Source organism: Danio rerio, chromosome 1 (genome assembly GCF_052040795.2).
Source record: "Danio rerio strain M-AB ecotype USA chromosome 1, GRCz13ab, whole genome shotgun sequence".
Classification (NCBI taxonomy): domain Eukaryota; kingdom Metazoa; phylum Chordata; class Actinopteri; order Cypriniformes; family Danionidae; genus Danio; species Danio rerio.
The window spans coordinates 28180041-28200807 of NC_141021.1; the positions used below are offsets into that span (position 1 = coordinate 28180041).

General features: G+C 40.1%; 1 protein-coding gene across 3 annotated transcripts in view; it reads right to left on the minus strand.

Moving 5' to 3' along the window:
* sh3gl2a (SH3 domain containing GRB2 like 2a, endophilin A1) overlaps positions 1–20767 on the minus strand; it is a 527445-nt gene that overhangs the window by 6708 nt on the left and 499970 nt on the right. Inside the window, 6 exon segments of one of the 3 annotated variants that reach the window (NM_201116.1) lie at positions 1860–1963; positions 2809–2967; positions 5152–5285; positions 8207–8350; positions 8446–8518; positions 17812–17880. In NM_201116.1, the coding sequence (NP_957410.1) occupies positions 1860–1963; positions 2809–2967; positions 5152–5285; positions 8207–8350; positions 8446–8518; positions 17812–17880 (683 nt within the window). 3 annotated transcript variants of the gene reach the window in all.

Consider the following 20767-nt stretch of genomic DNA (forward strand, 5'->3'; position numbering starts at 1 on the left):
TGGCACCCTCGCCCAGATCTGTGGTACCTCCACGTGTGGTTTATAGACGCGAGGAAGTCTTAGGTAACCTAACAATGGCGGTGGTTAATACAATCACTCATTCTAGAGCACCCTCTACGAGGCATGCCTACGCCCTAAAGTGGAGTCTATTCACTCAGTGGTGAGCTTCTGTCCTTGAAGACAGCTCTGCTGGTCGCGTTGGCATGGATTAACGGAAATGCTTTGTACCTTCGTAACAACGATTGTCCCTTAGCTGTTGAACATGAAAGTCTCTTCAGCTCAAAAGGATGTTGAGCATTGCACTAGCCGCATCTTTATAGTATGACTGATTGTCATTGACGCCAACTGTGCAGGCCTATGCTGGCAACTCATTGGCATTTTATTAACCTGATTTTTTACTGTTTCAGATTGGTTTCTGACGAAAACCCCATAGTGGAAGTTTCCACATAGCACTTCCGTTCACCCCTGTATAAGAAATATGCATAATAGAGCGAGCAGGTATTGACTATTCATTTTTTTGAATATTATTCATTCAGGCGGTGTGGTGAGGCAGTGGGTAGCAATTTCGCCTCACAGCAAGAATGTCGCTGGTTCGAGCCTCGGCTGTGTTAGTTGGCATTTCTGTGTGGAGTTTGCATGTTCTCTCAGTGTTTGCGTGGGTTTCCTCCGAGTGCTCTGGTGTCCCCCACAAGTCCAAACACATGCACTATAAGTAAATTGGGTAAACTAAACTGTCCATAGTGTATGTGTGTGAATGAGAGTGTATGGGTGTTTCCCAGTGATGGGTTGCAGCTAAAAGGGCATCCGCTGCGTGAAACAAATGCTGGATAAGTTGGTGGTTCATTCCGCTGTGGCAACCACAGATTAATAAAGAGACTAAGCCAAAAAGAAAATAAATTATTCTTTCATTCGTGCATTCATTTTCCTTTAGCATAGTCCCTTTATTTATCAGGGGTTGCCACAGTGGATTGAACCTCCAACTTATCCAGCATATGCTTTATGTAGCGAATGCCCTCCCAGCTGGAACCCAGCACTGGAAAACTACTGAATATTATTTTAATTATATTCAGAAGACTTGGAATGAGTGCTAATTGGCTTGAAGAGTTTTGAGGGGCACAAACACAAAACTGACTGCTAGCAAATGATCATAAATCATTTTTTGCTCAAGTGGATAATTCACCCAAAATGTGGAAATTCCATCATTATTTACTCCCCCTTTACTTGTTCCAAATCTTAAAAACGTTTCTTATTTCTCTTACAGCATGCTTCTGGAAAGTTCTTTTTTTGTCAGCAGAAGAAAGAAAGAAAGTTCTAAAGGGTTGGAACAACTTGATGGTTGGCATGGGCCGGTTTCTGATGGCATGATAACCTTGGATAAAATTATCACAGTTTTTTACAGTTGTGATTAGTGCTCTAAAATTTGATGTTTTTTAATATCTCGGCAAAAATTGTTACTTTTCCACCCATTGAACCCAATACATTTAATTTGAAGAAACAATAAACAAGTCAAGCTATATAAAGTAAATCATTGTCTTCTGCTGTCTTCATTAGTTTTAGAAACACAGGTTCCTTTACAACTTTAAAAGACATCTTTGGATATCTTTCTTTTCATTGGATATAAATAAGCCACTGTTTTCAGGTCCATAGCATGCTTGGATGTAGGTGCAAGTATTTGACAACACGTTAAAAACAAACAAACCTTTAGATGGTATAACAAAATTTTCCAAAGATTTTTCCTTGAAACCGGTTATCCTCCCATGAGGGTGAGTACATTTTCATTTTTGGGTGAATAATCCCTTTATAAATTGTTTACTAAAGATTAGAACTTTTAACTCTATGGTTTGTTTTAGGATCCAGACCTGTCCTCGATCTTGCTGGACAGCTGCTGAAGAATCTCTGCCGCCTGTCTATGGTAGTTGACTTGAGCTTGGACCAGAGCAGAAAGCTGACTCACTTGCTCAATCTGGTGAAACACAGTTAGAACATTAATAACTGTAACACATGAACACAAATAACGCCTCGATGATCACATATGAAGTTCAAGACTAGCAAACAATGGCTACATTTACATGCACCCTCACAATGTAATTACGACAGTACCATGAAGTACTGCAAGCGAGTTCATGTAAACAATACTGTGGTTATGATGAAGTTCATGTTTGGAGTTATCATAAGTCACAGTAAAATATGTAAAGCACTGCATTTTTTATCTGACTACACGCTCATGCATGGGTCGAAAACATGCTGGATCAGAAGAAGCCACACTTCTTGGCATCATGCTCTTAGATGTTCAGAAATATACCACCTTGGCATTTCCGATCACCAATAAAACACATGATGCCCATGTTATGTAATGTTATATGCATCTCAGATTTCTGAGCTTCCCAGAAGTGTGGCTTCTAGGAAAAGAGGGAGACCGTGTACCCTAGGACTGGCCAACAGGTCCATGTACGCCAGGAGCACTTGGAGCCTATTTTAAAGCAAAAACATCATAACTCTTAACAAATGATCCTAATAATAGCAGGAATCATGTAAACGGCACTGAAAAGGTTTGCCCGTGTCATGTAAACATCTTAATCATTACTTTGAGTATTGGCAGCAATCACACTGCCAACCATGTAAACATAGCCATTGGATGAGATGCAGTGATCAATGGAAAAGGGGTGAAACCTGTGAGATAAGAGGAAAGAAAGACTCACTGGATACAGCATATAACACAAAAAGCACAGATAAAGTACAATCAGAGTCTACAGAAGCATGAAATGGATGGTGAGCAAGGGCAGGCACCGGACAGGTCACAGATCTTACATCGTTCTCCAGAAGATTAAACATGCTTTGTTCGGCAATCTCCTTGGAGTCGTCAAACTTCTCCAGGGCCTGTTTGATCTCATCCTCTGTGACTTTTCCTTGCCTTTTCTTCTTATAGTCAAAGTCCAATCGTCGCCCCTCCAGCTTCTTCAGGTGATGCTGTCATGAAACATGGAAAATGAAAATGTTGCTGTTCAGTTACTGACCCTAGTGACATTCCGTCACACCGATGTTAATTCTAAGGCAGTGCCTCCATTAAAGTGTTAGTTTAACAGAACTTACCCTTATGTTGTTCCAAACCCCCTGAGATATTTATTCATTTTCTGAATACAAATTAAAATACTTCAGGTGAAATCTGAGAGCTCCCTCATCCTTTATAGAAGTGGTCACCAAACTTGTTCCTGGAGGGCCGGTGTCCTGCAGATTTTAGCTCCCACCCTAATAAAACACACCTGAACAAGCTAATCAAGGTCTTACTAGGTATACTTGAAACATCCAGGCAGGTTTGTTGAGGTAAGTTGGAGCTAAACCCTGCAAAGACACCGGCCCTCCAGGACCGAGATTGGTTACCCCTGCTATATTAACAGAAAGTAAAGTAAAAACATCTTCAAAACAGTCCATGTTGTCTTCATAATTGGAATATTTTCAAGCTACAAGAATACTTTTGTGCGCACATAAAGAAAATTGACTTTAATCAACTGTTTCTTCTCCTCAGTGATGGTAAAGGTTGCACGATCACATACTGTGCTTGGTCATGCCACTGATGTATTAACTCAGATGCTTTGTTTCAAACAGCAGAAACTGTAGACAGACACTGGGGTATTTGGGTGATAAATGTGTACAATTAACAAACATTGATGATAAGGTTGAATAAATGTATTATTTTTTTATGTTTATTCTTGTAGCTGAATTTCATTCAGATTCAGAATCGCTGATACATATAGTCTATTTGGAAGATGTTATCTTTCTGGACAATTTAGGGACCTTGCTGTTGACAGAGGATGAGGGAGCTCTAGAATTCCACCTAAAATCTCTTCATTTGGATTGACATGAGGATGAGTAATTAACATGCTTTTCACTTTTAAATAAACAAACTCTTTAAATGGATGGCACTGTGAACTTTCAAAATTGGGCTAAATAATCATGCCACTAATCTAAGATTCACAAGCAAATTTTAAATGTTTAAGTATAAATTATGCTAGTCTTAAAATTCTGAATAGGCAAAGAAATTTGTTTTATAAAAGTTATTTACTAGAGTCTCTGAAATGTTAATTGCTGCAATTAATTTGAAAAAAAAAAAAGATTTATTTTTAAATCCGAACGATGCAATTATTCATTTATAGAGTCCTTAATTCATTACGGAATAAATTAGACCTTGAACCAATATCATGAAATAATGATTCATGGTTGTTTATGGGGAATGCTGTTCTTTTACTTTAACAAGCAGTAACATTGCCAAACTGAACCTCGTTCACGCAGATCCATGAACTAGCATGCACACAAAAACTAGCACAAGAGTATAGACTAAATTTAATATGCATGTTTATGACATGCTAGTTTTTTTTTTAAAGTACACTTGTGTAGTTTAGCTGAGAGAAGGTACAATATTCAAAAATGTTCACTTTAAAACTCCTTTTCAAAAGTTGAAACAACTTCTAATGATGTTATTAACACAATCTTTATTTGTAGCCTCAAGTTACTTTTAAAAGGCGATTTACTTCATCTTGAGCTACTATAGAAATTAGAGTGTTTATACGGAACAAATAACACAGAAATGATGGTATTATTGTGGTTGAAAGACTGAAAATATAAAATCCAATACAGCCCTAATTAACCTTGGGATTAAATGGGTCTTTTTGCTGATGTGCATAATGGGATTTAGCACTTTGCTGGGTGTGACGTTCTGTATATTGTTTTCTTCCACACCCAGTCCAACAACTTCACAAAAACAATCCACATTTAAATGTGACAACTGAAACAGAACATTGGCACTGGAGCTATTTATATGAGTTGTAATGGCAAGTCACTAAATGCCATGATTAATGCTAGGCTGTGACACTAATTGAATTAAAATGCAGCCCAGAAGTATTTCTGAGCATTTAAATAGGTCTGGATTATGTGTTTCCAGAACAATATACTTCTTTTCTATTTTTTATTCTATTTCTATTTTTTTTATTTTGTAATTTCTATTCTACAATGAAATTGCACTATGCAAAAGAAAAGCAACTACGATTTTACCCCCAGAGGTCCCAAAACAAGAATTAAAAAAAAATAAAAACAGTCTTACAGGATGACTTTATTTAATGACAAAACTATTGCTTTTAAAGAGTTTTCATGTCTCACCTGGATTTCTTTTAAGTCTTTATCATGAATATTCTGCAAGGGATCAATAAAGTTTTGTTTGACCTCCATGTCTAAAGCATCTTTTACTTCACCAAGCTCTCGCATGGCTTCTCCAACATCAATCAGAGCCACCCCTGTGAAACACAAGAGTACAACACATGTTTTACTTTCAGGGTGCTAAACTGTTACACACAGATTTCTTAAACGTAGGGTTTAAATAGGTAGCTAAAGAGCGTTTTAGGAAAAAGGCTGCAATTGAAATCACCTTGGTATATATATATATATATATATATATATATATATATATATATATATATATATATATATATATTAGGGGTGTCACGATTCTCTAAATTCTCGATTCGATTACATTTTCGATTCTTAAGTCACGATTCGATTCGATTTTCGGTTATGAAAAATTTATTAATTAATAACAAATTAATTATTTGTAGTCTACCGTTTAAACTACCTGACCTGTATGGTCTTTGTTTTACCCATAAACAAATCATACAGTAAATGAATAAAGGCAAGTTACACACATAATTACCACCTGTCAATCACTTTTTTCTTGTGAATAGGCAGTGATCTCTGTCGTTATTATGGCGTAGGTAAAAAAAGGTGCACAACCAACAGGAACCAGCCAACAGTATCTGAGGTGTTTGCTAAAATGACTAAGTACTAGTGTGAAAGTAAAACATTGAAGCAGTCTTAACTAGGTTAATTAGGTTAACCAGACAGGCTAGGGTAATTAGGCAAGTTATTGTATAACAATGGTTTGTTCTGGAGACAGTCTGAAAAACAATTAGCTTAAGGGGCGAATAAATTTGACCTTAAAATGGTTCATAAAAAATTAAGAACTGCTTTTATTCTAGCCAAAATAAAACAAATAAGACTTTGTTCAGAGGAAAAAATATTATCAGACATACTATCAACATTTCCTTGCTCTGATAAACATCATTTAGGAAATATTTTTAAAAGAAAAAAACAACAAAGGGGGGCTAATAATTCTAATAAAGACTTCCACTGTATATATATTTACAGTAATTTTTTAAAATGTTTTTAAGAAAACATTCAGTTCATCAAGGCTACATTTATCAAATGTAAAAAATGTTAAATTGTTAAATATTTATAAAAATTTTAAATAACTGCTTTGTTATTGTATGTAGTTTCAAATAAAATTATTACTCCAGACATTATTGCTTTTTTTACTATTACCATTAATACATATAATAATAATTAATATTAGTGATTTCTGAAGGATCATGTGACTGGAGTAATGAAGCTGAAATTTCATCTTTAAAATCACTGGAATAAATGAATAAATTAAATGATAAACTACTTTTATTTTATTTACGTTATTTTATAGTGCAACATTTTATAATTTGTATTTATGATGAAATAATTGCAGCCTTGGTGAGCAGAAGAAGCTTAGTTTAACATATTTAACAATCATACTGATCCCAAACTTTAGAGCAGTTGTGTGTAGAATATTTTATAAGTGAAAATGTGCACTTTAATTTTAACAACCCACAGACAACGTCACCAAATATAAAGCAGAGGTCAGACTTTCTCATATATACAAAGCCTCATTTCAATTTTCAGGTTTTGTAAAAATCGATCTATTGAATTAATCAATCTATTAAAGAAACATTGGCTAGAATTCTGCATTATAGGCTTAAATTATAGAGAGACATAGCAGATGAACCGAGACTGCATCAGATCAATGTAAATCTTTCTTTTGAGCTGTCAGTGCGGAAATGAACAAAACAACAGGCCTAATACAACATATTATACGATTAAAATATGGAAAAATTAACAGATAGTAATTTCGGTCAATTTTCCTGACGGATAAACCGAGATCAGGCTGGATAAACAGCTCTCGGTAATATTTCAGTATGCTTTCACTTTCGCATTTACCGGTAAGAATGACATCTGGCCCTGCTCATCATTTTCTCTTCATATAGCCGTATATATGGCTATTACACAATCATAATACACTGTGATATAGCCTGGGTCGTTAGTTTGTTGCATTGTTTTGTTTTCTCACTACAATCGATCCGCTCAATAGGGCAGAGACCGTCTCATTCAGGCGATCTCGGACTGATTGATTTGGCGCGGATGCGAGCGCAACTGCTGGATATATGCCAAACAAACTAACGGGGGAAACGAGACAGATTCCGAAACAAACGTCTATGTGTGAAAGCACCATAAGATTGTATTTGCACACAATTGACAGACAGTCGCAGCACGCAGCTCTGGCTCAATCTGTCAGTCAACAAGGCAGCACTGTACACTGACCCGAGCGTCTCGCACGCTGGCTCCGGGCTATCGGGCAGTCCTTTTTGTCGAGCCCTGAAGGTTTAAGCTCTGACGATGGGTCACCTGCGTCTGCACAGTTTAACAAGCACTTCAACAAGCGTGTTTTTTCCTGCTTGGCAAGCCAAGCTGATGTGACATGGGGGCGTGGCAGCATCGACGATTCTATTTTTTGATTCGATAATCGAAATCGAGCATAAATTTCGATCGATTTTCGATTAAAATCGAAATCGTGACACCCTTAATATATATATAAATATTTCTTTTTTTACCTTTAATAACAATATAAAAAAGTGCTCTAATCAACCAACAGTGATTAGTCTTTGCATCATGATTATGCAATAGTAGTACTGTCAAATGATTAAAATGTAAATTTGACCAATCATTTCTTTGAAATGTGTCTGTTTAACATCAAATGATCTTCTCATATGGAAACATCTTTATTTGGTCATTTTGGTTGTGCTTTGTGTTAAACTATGCTTGCAGTTTAAAATGTTGATTTGTCGGTGTGTTAAATCTTTGACACTATCTAAATACTACCAAGTTTCTATTATTGATACAAATGAATTAAAATAGCTGTGGATTTTTTCTTTTTACATGGAAGCAGAAATATTATGAACTGTTTATATTTTAATCAAGCTTTTCAATCATGTAATCATGAGCTTGTAGATAAAATTGTAGAGGCAAAATGACCTCACTATTGCTGATAATTAGCATTTTTCTACCAAGTATGCATTACCAAAGCAGGATTCCTCGCCAAGTTCCCTGCCAGCCTTTTGCATGGCCTCTCCCAGGGTTGTTTCAGTCTGTGTGTAGCCGGGACCTTTATCTCCTCCACGAATTTTAGACATGGAGCTCATCATGCTCATCTTGGCACGAGTTGCTACATAAACAGCACAAATAAGACACAACCATGCATTAAATGACATGTTTATTCACTAAATTACTGATATGCTATAAAAAAAAAACATCCATTACCTGGATTTGGCTGAAGGTACTCCGTTGTCTTCGTCAAAATGTCTAATACTGCCCTCGAGGTCGTGTCAACCTTCTAGAATACAGTAAGGAAAAAGAAGGAACAAAATTTAACATTTATAATACAGTGAGGAATAATTAATTTCCCATACAGCAAAAGCAGTATTTGACACAATGATAATCATTTAAATACCCTTATGTTGTTCCACACCCCTAAGAAATTGGTTCATCTCCAAAACACACACACATCCACATGCACAAATACTGTACATACACTACCGGTTAAAACTTTGGGTTCAGTATAATTATTAAATGTTTTAAAATAAGTTTCTCCTGCTCACCAAGACTGCATTTATACCTTCAAAAACACAGTACAAATTGTACAATTGTGAAATGTTATTGCACTAAAAAAATAACCGTTTAAAAGTAGCTTATCATTTAATCATTTAGTCCAGTGATTTTAAAGATGAATTTTTAGCTTCATTACTCCAGTCTTTAGAGTCACATGATCCTTCAGAAATCACTGTAATATTTATTATTATTATTATTATTATTATTATTAATGTTAATTGTAATAAAAGCAATAATGACTGGAGTAATAATGTCATTTCAAACTACATACAATAAGTAATAAATAAACATTTAATAAATGAAAGTATTCAACAATTTAACTTTTTTTTTTTACCTTTAATGAATGCTGCCTTAACTAACACAATAATTTTATTTAAATTATTAAATAAAATGAATAAGAAGAAAAAAAATGACCCCAAACCTTTGACTGGTAGTGTACATATTTATTTATTTCCCTGTTTTCTGTGTAACAGAGGGTAGATTTTTTCAACACATTTCTAAACATAATAGTTTTAATAACTCATTTCAAATAACTGATTTATTTTATCTTTGCCAAGATGATAGTATATAATATTTTACTAGATTTTTTTCAAAACACTTCTATACAGCCTTAAGTGACATTTAAAGGTTTAACTAGGTTAATTAGGGTAACTAGGCAGGTTAGATAACAATGGTTTGTTCTGTAGACTATCAAAAAAAAATTGCTTAAAGGGGCTAATCCTTTTGTCCTTAAAATGGTTTTTGAAAAATTTAAAACCACTTTAAATTTTAAAACCACTTTAAAAAACGAAATAAAACAAATAAGACTTTCTCCAGAAGAAAAAATACTATCAGACATACTGTGAAAATTTCCACGCTCTGTTAAACATCATTTGGGAAATATTTAAAAAAAGAGAAAAAAATTCTATGGGGGGCTAATAATTCTGACTTCAACTGTACATGCATACAAACATGCATACATACATAAACCCGCACGAACATGAACACATATGTGCACGCACAACCACACATGCACAATCACACACACACATACTTGTATACATGGTTTACAGAGACACTCCATAGGCATATGTATAAATATTTTATTTTATATAGGTATTTTACAGTGTACAACCTCTTATTACACAAACACAGACATGGTTTACACTGTGTAATATATTTGACATTGTAAAAAATGCTTATTACGCATACATGGTTTACAGGGATACTTCATACTTCAAGCATGTAAAAAATGCTTGTAACACATGTATGCATACACACACACAGTTTACAGGGACACTCCATACATACACTGTGAAAACGGTTTTTGTGTGCACACACACACACACACACACACACACACACACACACACACACACACACACACACACACACACACACACACACACACACACACACACACACACACACACACACACCTAATTATTAAATCAAAGACATTTCTGTCTCTCAGTTAAAAAAAAAACTAATGACAAATAAATCAAATGTACCCAAAATGCTTCAAAACATAAAGAGATGAAATAATAAAACCATAGTAATTGAGTCTGCATAGTAAACGGGGTTATTTTATAATACTATTCGATTGATAAGGAACTTATTTACAGTTGAAGTCAGAATTATTAGCCCCGTTTTAATTTTTTTTTCTTTTTTACATTTTTCCCAAATAATGTTTGACAGAGCAAGGAAATTTTCACAGTTTGTCTCATAATACTTTTTCTTCTAAAAAAAAAAGTCTTATTTTTTTTATTTCGGCTAGAATAAAAGCAGTTTTGAATTTTTTTAAAACTATTTTTGGGACAAAATTATTAGCCCCTTTAAGCTAATTTTTTTCGATAGTCTACAGAACAAACCATCGTAATAGAATAACTTCCCTAATTACCCTAACCTGCCTAGTTCACCTTATTAACCCAGTTAAGCCTTGAAATGTCACTTTAAGCTGTATAGAAAGGCCTTGAAAAATATAAAGTAAAATATTATTTTATGTCATCATGGCAAAGTCAAAATAAATCAGTTATTAGAAATAGGTTTTTAAAACTATTATGCTTAAAAATTAGCTGAAACAATCTTCCCTCTATTAAACAGAAATTGGAGAAAAAAATAAACAGGGGCTCTAATAATTCAGGGGGGCTAATAATTCTGACTTTAACTATACATGTAAACTCGGTTTATATGGTGATCAATATTTTCAGCATCCATACATTTAATAGGTTTCTCTTTATCAGACAAGAACAGTTCAAGTCATGGAGCTGTTGAATAATAAACACAGAGTTCTGGGTGAACAGACCTTCAGTTGAGGGACAGAAATCTCTCAGATTAGCTCAAAAATACTGTTTTGTTTGTGTGTTATAAAAATAAATGAAAACTTTTGAGAATCAAGAGGGTGAGTAAATATTTTATTTGGAGTCGACTAACTGTAGGTCAAGTTAAGTGCTCTAAAAAGAGAAATGCACCACTGCACTAAGGGTATATATAATTTGTAGTGCTCTGGTGGTACTATTGTTGCCTACAAATATATAATATATTTTTATTTTGGAATCAAGCTTCACAAATGTGACCTTGAACCACAGAAGCACAGTGCCAGAAAAGTCTTATGTTTCCACAGGTATATTTTTTCAAAATTTAAATTGAATTTCCAACTGTAATTGTTGAACATTATTATTAGTAAAGTACATTGCTAAAACCTTTTTCAAATTTTCTCAATTAATTAAAATTTTTTTTTTATAATCAGATTCCAGATTTTCAAGTAATTGTATCTGTTATGAACCGCACAGTTTTTAATATTGTTATTTTCTTATTTAGTGGATTGGGGAGGAGATTAAGGGAATGCTTTTGTCATATTTATTTCTTTGATTTGCATGCACAAACTTCAGTTCCCCTTCGGATGGGGAACTCCAATGCTATTAGTGGATTTGGATTATAAATACACGAATGGGGATTTTCTTTTCATAAAGCCAATTGTCTGAAAGAGTATGTAATGGGCCAATGAAATGCCAATGAATTGGCAGCGTAAGTCTTCACAGCCTTCTGATTGAGTCGATGAGGGTTCCTCCTGCTTTCAACAGCAATTCGAGCGAACAAAAATTCTCCCGGTCCAGAGTGGGTACACGCGGCGGCAGAAGGTCGAGCTGGGATTCTCCCTTGCCTGGCGTTCTTTGGGTCCGGTCCTCCAGAGCAGTGCATATAAGTTGCTTATTTTCTAAAAGAGCAACACAGTCTTGCAGCACGTCCTTTTCAGGACAGCGCTTCGACTGTGCGTTTCTTGATGCAGTGGTTTCCTGTCTCCGGATGATGGGCACGATCACTGCGTTGCATGTTTGGGGGTCCAACATGTTAATGCGGTGTTCGCGGGCAGTCCATGTCGTCATTGCGATGCCATGACTGTTGCGCAATTAAGATCGCGGCTAGCCCTTGCAAAGGGGCGAACCACCCCAGCTGCCCCCTGCTCTGCAGCGGGCACTCTGGCAGATCTGAGGGTTTCAGCGGGAGATAATCCGCCACCCACGTGCTCGCGGACCTCCCCCTCCTCTAAGCGCTCCATCCAAGCTTCGGGTGGGGGAAGCGATCCGTCTAACCAGATGGTAGCCCTTACGCTCGATGACACCGGAGATCAGACATCCACCACCCCCTTCCGGGCAGGTGAGCGCTGTCAAAACGGATCCTGAAACGGACATGTTAGCCGTGCTTTCCCGGGCTGCTTCGGCCGTGGGTTATAGATGGTTTATCCCCCAGCTCCGTGGCCGTACAGACTAATTAGGTGCTACGTAGAAGACCAGAGGGTGAAGCCTTCGAAGCCTCTTGTCCCCTTCTTCCCGGAGGTGCACAGTAAGCTCACGCAGTCTTGGAGGGCACTTTTTTCTGTCCGTGCTGCGTGTCCCTCCGCCCTCACCACTCTTGACGGTGGAGCGGCCAGGGTGTGTGTGACGATTCCTCAGGTTGAGTGCGCTATTGCAGTCAATTTTTGTCTGCGTGGCGCCCCTTCTTAGCGGGGTCCGCCTCGTCTCCCGTCCAAAGCCTGTAAGTTATCTGCCTCCCTCAGAGCTACAGCTTAGATGACTGTGGGCCAGGGTGTTTCCGCCTTGCACGCGATGGCCACCTACCAGCACTACCAAGCGAGCTTGTGAGCTTCGCACCGCATCCGACTATGCTCTTCGGACCACTAAGTCCGCTGTGTGTGCGTTGGGGAGGACGATGTCCACATTAGTGGTCCAGGAGCGCCACCTCTGGCTAAACTTGACTGATATGCACGAAGTCGACAAAGTCCGCTTTCTTGACTCCCCCATATCCCAAGCTGGCCTGTTCGGTGACACCATCTGTGAGTTCACCCAGGAATTCAAGGTGGTGAGAGAGCAGTCTGAGGCGATGGGTAATGTCACCTATCGTCGGGACGTAAGCCCGCTCGGCCCGCCGTACCATCCATTTCTCCTGCTCCTCGCCGAAGGCGCCTGCCTACGAGAGATGCACCGCCCCCGCACACGCCTCTGGCGAAGCGAGCGCATCGAGCACCTCGGAAGCAGGCAGCCCCCCTGCCCAGAGTGCCGCTAAGTCCGGTAACGGACCGCGAAGCGTCCCTGGGACAGGTCATCTGGAGAAGAGGGAACTTGCTCTTTCCCCGCAGGAGGGCGGGGCCCCATTTCCAACGGCACTTTTTACTGCCTTGAAAACATCAATGAAAGAGACTTTTCCACTTCCCGGGATGTGCCAGCCCGAAATCTGCCAGTCTGAAACGCTATGCTTTCTAGCTCGCAGGTTCGGTGCGTTTCGTCAGTGGCTCACGAGCGCTGAGAGGACGGTCTCCTTTCTCCCACCCCTCGAGCCTCCCCTCCGGAGTTTGGGTGCGGAGTGAGAGCAAATCTCTCGCCTCCAGCTCTTCCGCGGGACCCTCGCACACCCACTCCGCGCTGCCCCACTGTTGATACGTCAGCGATTGTAGCGATGAGTCCATTAGCGAGAGCTCTGCCTGCCTGGTTAGCGCGGGCCAGCCCTTCACGGTGGCTCATACGCACAATCAGACTCGGCTATGTGACTCAGTTCGCGAAACGGCCTCCCAAGTTCACGGGTGTGTATTCACCAGGGTCAGCCCCCTTTCCGCCCCTGTCTTGTGAGAGGAGATTGCTGTCCTCCTGGCGAAGGATGCAATCGAACCGGTCTCTCCAGCCGAGATGGAGAGCGGGTTTTACAGCCCGCACTTCATCGTGCCCAAAAAGAGTGGTGGGTCACGACTAATCCTAGATCAGCGCGTTTTGAACCACTGTCTGCACAAGCTGCCGTTCAGAAGGCTCACGCAGAAGCGCATCCTCCGATGCGTTCGTCCTCTGGATTGGTTTGCAGCAATAGACCTGAAGGACGAGTATTTCCATGTCTCCACTCTTCTCCGCCACCGTCAGTTCTGCGGTTTGCGCTTGAAGGTCAAGCTTGGCAATACAAAGTCCTCCCCTTCGGGCTCTCTCTGTCTCCGCGGGTCCTCACCAACCTCATGGAGGGAGGGTGCCTTAGCGCCCCTTCGGCTCGCGGGCATCAGCATACTCAATTGTCTCGACCACTGGCTGATTTTAGCACACAAAATAGTGGTCCCACTGAAATTATTTCAGAGGCTCCTGGGGCATATGGCATCCGTAGCCAATTCACGCCACTTGGATTACTCTATTTGAGACCACTCCAGCATTGGCTTACGATCGAGTCCCCAGACGCGCATGGCACGCGCGCGCACACCGAGTCTCTGTTACTGCGCTGTGTCGCCGTGCTCGCAGCCCTTGGAATGACCCCTCGTTCCTACAGGCCGGAGTGCCTCTAGGACAGGCATCCAGTCATGTTGTTGTTTCAACAGATGCTTCCAGGACGGGCTGGGGGGCTGTACATTGTGGGCATGCAGCTGCGGGCCTGTGGAAAGGAACCCAGTTGCATTGGCATATCGCCTGGAGCTGTTGGCAGTGTTCCTCGCTCTCCACCGTTTTTTTTCTGGTGCTGGAGCAGCAACACGTGGTGGTCAGGACAGACAGTACGGTGGCGGCAGTGGCGTATATCAACCGCATGGGGGTATTTGCTCTCGCCATATGTCTCAGCTTGCCCGCCGTCTGCTCCTCTGGAGTCATCCGCAGCTGAAATCACTGCACCCCATTCACATTTCAGGCAAGCTCAACCGTGCAGCCGATGAGCTCTCACGGCAGCCTTACGTCCTGGAGAATGAAGAATCCACCCCGAGTCTGTTCAGCTGATATGGGCGCGATTCAGGGAAGCCCAGATCGTTCTGTTTGCTTCCCCCGAGAACGCTCATTGCCAGTTGTTCTTTTCCCTGACCGAGGGCTCTCTCGACATGGATGCACTGGCTCTCAGCTGGCCTCGGGGCATGCGCAATACGCGTTTCCCCCAGTGAGCCTGCTTGCGCAGTTTCTGTGCAAGGTCAGGGAGGACGAGGAACAGGTTGCTGGTTGCGCCCCTCTGGCCCAACCAGACCTGGATGTCTGAGCTCTCCCTCCTCGCGATGGCCCTCTCCTGGCAGATCCCTTTAAGAGAGCACCTACTCCCTCAGGGACAGGCACCCTCGCCCCGATCTTTGGAACCTCCACGGGTGGTCCTTAGACGCGAGGAAGACTTAGGTAACCTACCAACTGCAGTGGTTAATTTTGTCACTCGGGCTAGAGCCCCCTCCTCGAGCTCGCCTATGCCCTTAAGTGGAGTCTATTCACTGAATGGTGCGTCTCTCGCTGAGAAGACCCCCCAAATTTGCCAGATCAGCGTTGTGCTTTCTTACGCCAAGAGAAGCTGGAGAGCAGGCTGTCGCCCTCCACACTCAAGGTTACGTGGCTGCCATCTCCGCTGTCATGACGCGGTGGCTGGCAGCACCGTGGGAACGCATAACCTCATCATCCGGTCCGTCAGAGGCACTAGGCGAATTAATCCACCCGCCCCCCTCTCATGCCCTCTAAGGATCTCGCCCTCGTTCACACGAGCCTGCATCAAATCCCTTCGATCCTTGACTCAGTATCTTTAAGATTTCTGTCCCTGAAGACAGCTCTGCTGGTCGCATTGATATCGATTAGAGGGTCGGGGACCTGGAGGCATTTTTCGGTCAGTGACTCGTGCCTGTAATTCGGCCTGGCTTACTCTCATGTTCCTAAGACCCCGCCCAGGATATGTGCCAAGGTTCCTACCACTTCGTTTTAATACCAGGTAGTGAGCCTGCAAGCACTGCCCCGGAGGAGGCAGACCCCGCCTTACTTATCCAGTTCGTGCTTTGCGTATTTATCTAGACCGCACTCAGAGCTTAGATCATCTGAGCAGCTCTTCGCCTGTTATGCGGTCGGCAGCAGGGAAGAGCCATATTGAAACAGAGTTGGCCCACTGGTTAGTGCATGCCATCTCTCTCGCTTATCAAAGCCAAGGCGAGCCGTGTTCCCCGAGAGTGCGTGCGCACTCTTCTCGGAGCTTCGTATCCTCTTGGGTGCGTGCACGTGGCGCCTTTCTAACAGACATCTGTAGAGCTGCGGGCTGGGCGACACCTAATACATTAGCAAGGTTTTACAATCTGCGAGTGGAGCCGGTTTCCTCAAGGGTATTAGGTAACCCTTGGTGATTGAGGAAACAATTCGGTTAGGTGTTGAAACACGCTTGCTGCACCATTCTCCCTAACACGGAGATTCGTGCGTCTTTTATCTGTCAGTAAAGTTCCCCGTCAGGTGAGCCCTGCAGATTCCTCCCAGTCCCCCAGCACTGACTCAGTGGAGGAGTCACTTGCTGGCCCACTACGTTGTAGGTCTGCCCACTGGTCAGCCCGCATTTTGGGTATAGGTGCCCGCTATGCGTGATCCCCACTAGGCGATCACATATGCTTATTCAGCCATGGTGCAGTCCCCACTCACGGTCGGACACGTGTCTTCCCTCTCTGCTAACCATCCTATTATATGCGTACTCCCCCTTCAGGGCAAGTCCATATGTATTTTTTGCCAACATATCTCCCCCATTGGGTACAGTTGGCCTCCGCAGCGTCCTCCCTATCGGGACTGCACGCTTCCCAACGTACTGTCGAATTATTCCTAGAGTTATCTAGACGCTTGCGACTTCCCAAAAAATATATCTAAATCCGTAAAACTTCTGTTGAAGTGGGATAAGTAAGGGCCAGGGACCACGTTGGAGGACCGCGCCTCTCTTGATGCAGGAGCGCTCACGCTTGCTTGGCTATCCTCTCATCGGAGGCGTAGGTAAGGTGCAGTCCTTATGGCATTTTCCATACTTACTCCCATTCGTGGATTTATAATCCAAATCCACTAATAGCATTGGAGTTCTCCATCTGAAGGGGAACGCTCTGGTTACTAAAGTAACCCTCGTTCCCCGAGGAGGGGAACGGAAATGCTATTTAGCATCGCCATGATAACTGTTCCTTAGCTGTTAGTTCAGTCTCTTCAGCTTAAAAGGATAGCGCGTGCTTGCTCCACCTGTGCTTATTTGTGGAGATAATTGGCAATAAGTTCCAGGTGCGCAAGCTTACGCTGCCAATTCATAGGCATTTCATTGGCCCGTTTCATACTCTTTCAGAAAATTGTCTTTCTGAAACGAAATCCCCATTCGTGGATTTATAATCCAAATTCACTAATAGCATTTCCGTTCCCCTCCTCAGGGAACGAGGGTTACTTTAGTAACCAGAGCGTTCCCTCTCCTATTTGTCTTGGTTCTTTTCAACTTTATCTTATTGTTTGTAAATATTGTAAATAATGTGGGAGCAATAAATCTTTTGTGGTGCTAATTTGTTGTTTGGTGTTTTCTCTGGCCATTCTTCAACATCAGTTTATACTTTGGTCATCTTTATGTTACTCCTTTTCATACCCTAGACAAATTGCCATCAAGGATCGTAACAGTATCACAGCCAAATATAGTTCATATCCTAACAAATCACACCATCAATGGAAAGATTTACACATAATTTTTTTTTTATAAGGAAGCTGAGTTTCATACACTTTTGACAATCATATCTTTTGACAATCTCAGTGCTATGTTTCTTCAAAAACCTTACTGAAGGAAACTTACCTTTTCCATTTCCGTAAAGTCTACATCTAATTTAGTTCCCTCTGCCCCTCCAACCTTCTCGCTGACTCTCTGCAAAATGAAACACATTTATTTTAATTTGATTTAATTTCATTTTTCTTTAGGCAATTATGGAATATGTCCTAAGACAAACTGCTACACAGTTTCAGTCCACAATACACTGGTTTCTAACCCTGCCTCTGGTGCATTACCAGTACATGGTTTAATGTCTCCTTTGTCTTAAATACAATTCAGGATTTGAGGCCTTAACTTTATTAGGAAGCTCAACAAAACGTTCAGTGTTGGAGTATTCTAGGTACATGGTTGCCTTAATTGAACTAGACCATGGAGTTGATTCTCAAGAAACTTAACTGCATATATAACACCCAAACACCCAAAGCACATTACAAAGTACGAAAAGCTGTTTTCTGCATTGTGATTATTCAATTTCTGTACCAGAATACTGTCAGACTCCAATGCAATATCAGATTTTTCCAATATAGTGCAGCCCTATTACAGACCGCAAAATTCAGGATCTTAATTTAACATCTCACCCTTCTGGTGGCCTTAATAACATAACTTCCAACATTAACATAGTTTTCTAGTTTGTTTCCCATCTAGTTAATGACCAGGCTCAATCCTGCTAAGAGCAACCAGTCTTGGGCAAAAGAGTGACATGGCTGCATCCATCAAAATTAATAAATGTAAACATGTTGTTTAGAATTAAATGGCCAAAATATGAGAAATAGGACAAAATGCACGTGATGGCTAGCCTTAAACATAGCTTATGTTTTGCCATTTGCAAAAGTTTTTTGGGAAAGAGAAGGCCTTAACATCTTCTTTGGAAAATGAGCAATTAAATGAGCATATTTACACATAAAATAATTGGCATGCATGTCATTAAGTCATACTAGAAGAAATTACACCAAGATCTACTTAAAACAAATCATGCTTTCCATGTTCAATACCACACTCCTATTAATTCAATTCCCTTCATCTTATTTCTATAGCGCTTTTTACGATGTAGATGTAGTGTCACAGCAGCTCAACATAGATCAAGTTCTAGTAAATTAAAAAACTACTTTGGTTCAGTTTTCACAGAGTAGTGCAAATGTCGAAACACAGCAACTCCATCTATGCACAACACCCATTGACTGAAGTAAAGTAAAATAACCTTGTGTGAGAATTTAGCTAATACTCGTTTAAATGACATATTTATTATTCTCCATGCTGACACAGTAGACTCTTTTCAGAGAACTATCAAGTTTTTTATTTCTTTACACAACCAACTAACATGATAAAATTTCTCAGTTTAAACAAAAATACATTGATCACAAGCATCTCATTTAGATATTTAAACGGACAATTCATGCAAAAATGAACATTCTGTCATTAATTACTGACCCTCATCCTCAGAGTGTGTTTAATATGGGCTATGAGCTGATGTCATTGGAGCCATATGTGTCATATTGCACATAATAAAAATGCACACCATAATCTAAAGTTGAAGACAAAGTTGTTTTTATAGGTTTTTTGGCAAACATAATTGTTCTTGTAGCTTCATATGACTACAGTACTAAAGTGACATGGAATGTCTCTGGATTGTTTCTGTCCATGGAGGATGAAAGAGCTCTCGGATTTCACCTAAAATATCTTATTTTGTGTCTGAAGATAAACGGTCTCAGGAGATTGTGATGTCATTAGGAAAAACATTAGGGTACTCTTGTGTGTTTTTTGTAAAGCACTTGGGCACAAGTTCTGTTGGTGTTAAATGTGTTATAGAAATACATATTGACTTGACTTAGGGTGAGTAATTAATAATAATGTTAAGACTTGAGTGGGTCTCACGTCCTAGTCTCAGAATAAAGTCTGAATCTCTGCATAAAAAAACTAAACAAAAAATAAACAGGTGTGACTTCTTACTAAAAGGACCTACTTTAAATGTTGAATCTATTTTAGGTTATTACTGTAGCACTTCAACAGAAAGCTAATTCTACGCATGACTAGTCTGCTAATCCAACTGGAAGCTAAATATAAACAATACTTAATTATATATAGAGTATATCATTTTATTTTTTAAGCTCTGCTGTTTGCGGTCATTTAAAAATATCACAATCACTATTGCAGTATACTTAAATAATTCCAAACCATTAAACTTCTCCCCTTGTCCGCCAAAGATTTGACTTTGCTACAGGCTTTACTCACAGCAACATACTTAAACTGAACACCTTCTCTCTCAAGATTCAGCCATCACTGTGCTAAGAAGATTTGAGGGCAAAGATACTAATAAATCCCATGGGATTGGAACAAAATGGCCACCAAGGAAGATGGTAAGGCTCAAAACAAATTAGTAGTCACAGGGAAGATGAATGACTATTGAAAAACTAACTAAAGCAAAGCAAACACAGTGAAATCAGGCATTTATGAAGGACATACGGATGTAAAACAACCATGGTGCTTGCGGGTGATTTGGAGGTACTTTTTATTAATGCTGATCTATTTTTAATGTGAAATGTACAAAAACAAAAAATGCTGATTATGTAAGATGAAGAAAATAAAATGTAAATGTGGACACAGATTAGCAATTAATTAGATTAACATCAACTGATCTACACAATGGCTTCCCCCCAAAAAACAACTGAACATAATAATTACAAATAAAATATACTGAATATTTTGCAGCTAATTCAGTCAAATCACTTTAACCAGGGCCAATTAACCCTTTAAAATGGGCAAACAAATGAAATGGGATCGTTTTGACAATGACATTCGCTAAAAAATAAAGGATTATCTTTCACTTGGGTGAACTTTCCTTTCATAAATGACTTTCCTGTTAAGATCTGGGAGCCCATAAATGAATGAATGATTTCATTTTCAACGGAAAGCATACAGTAGCAAGGGTGTTTAATCTCTGTTGACCCATGCCATTTCATTAAAAAGAAATGATCATAAATCAAAA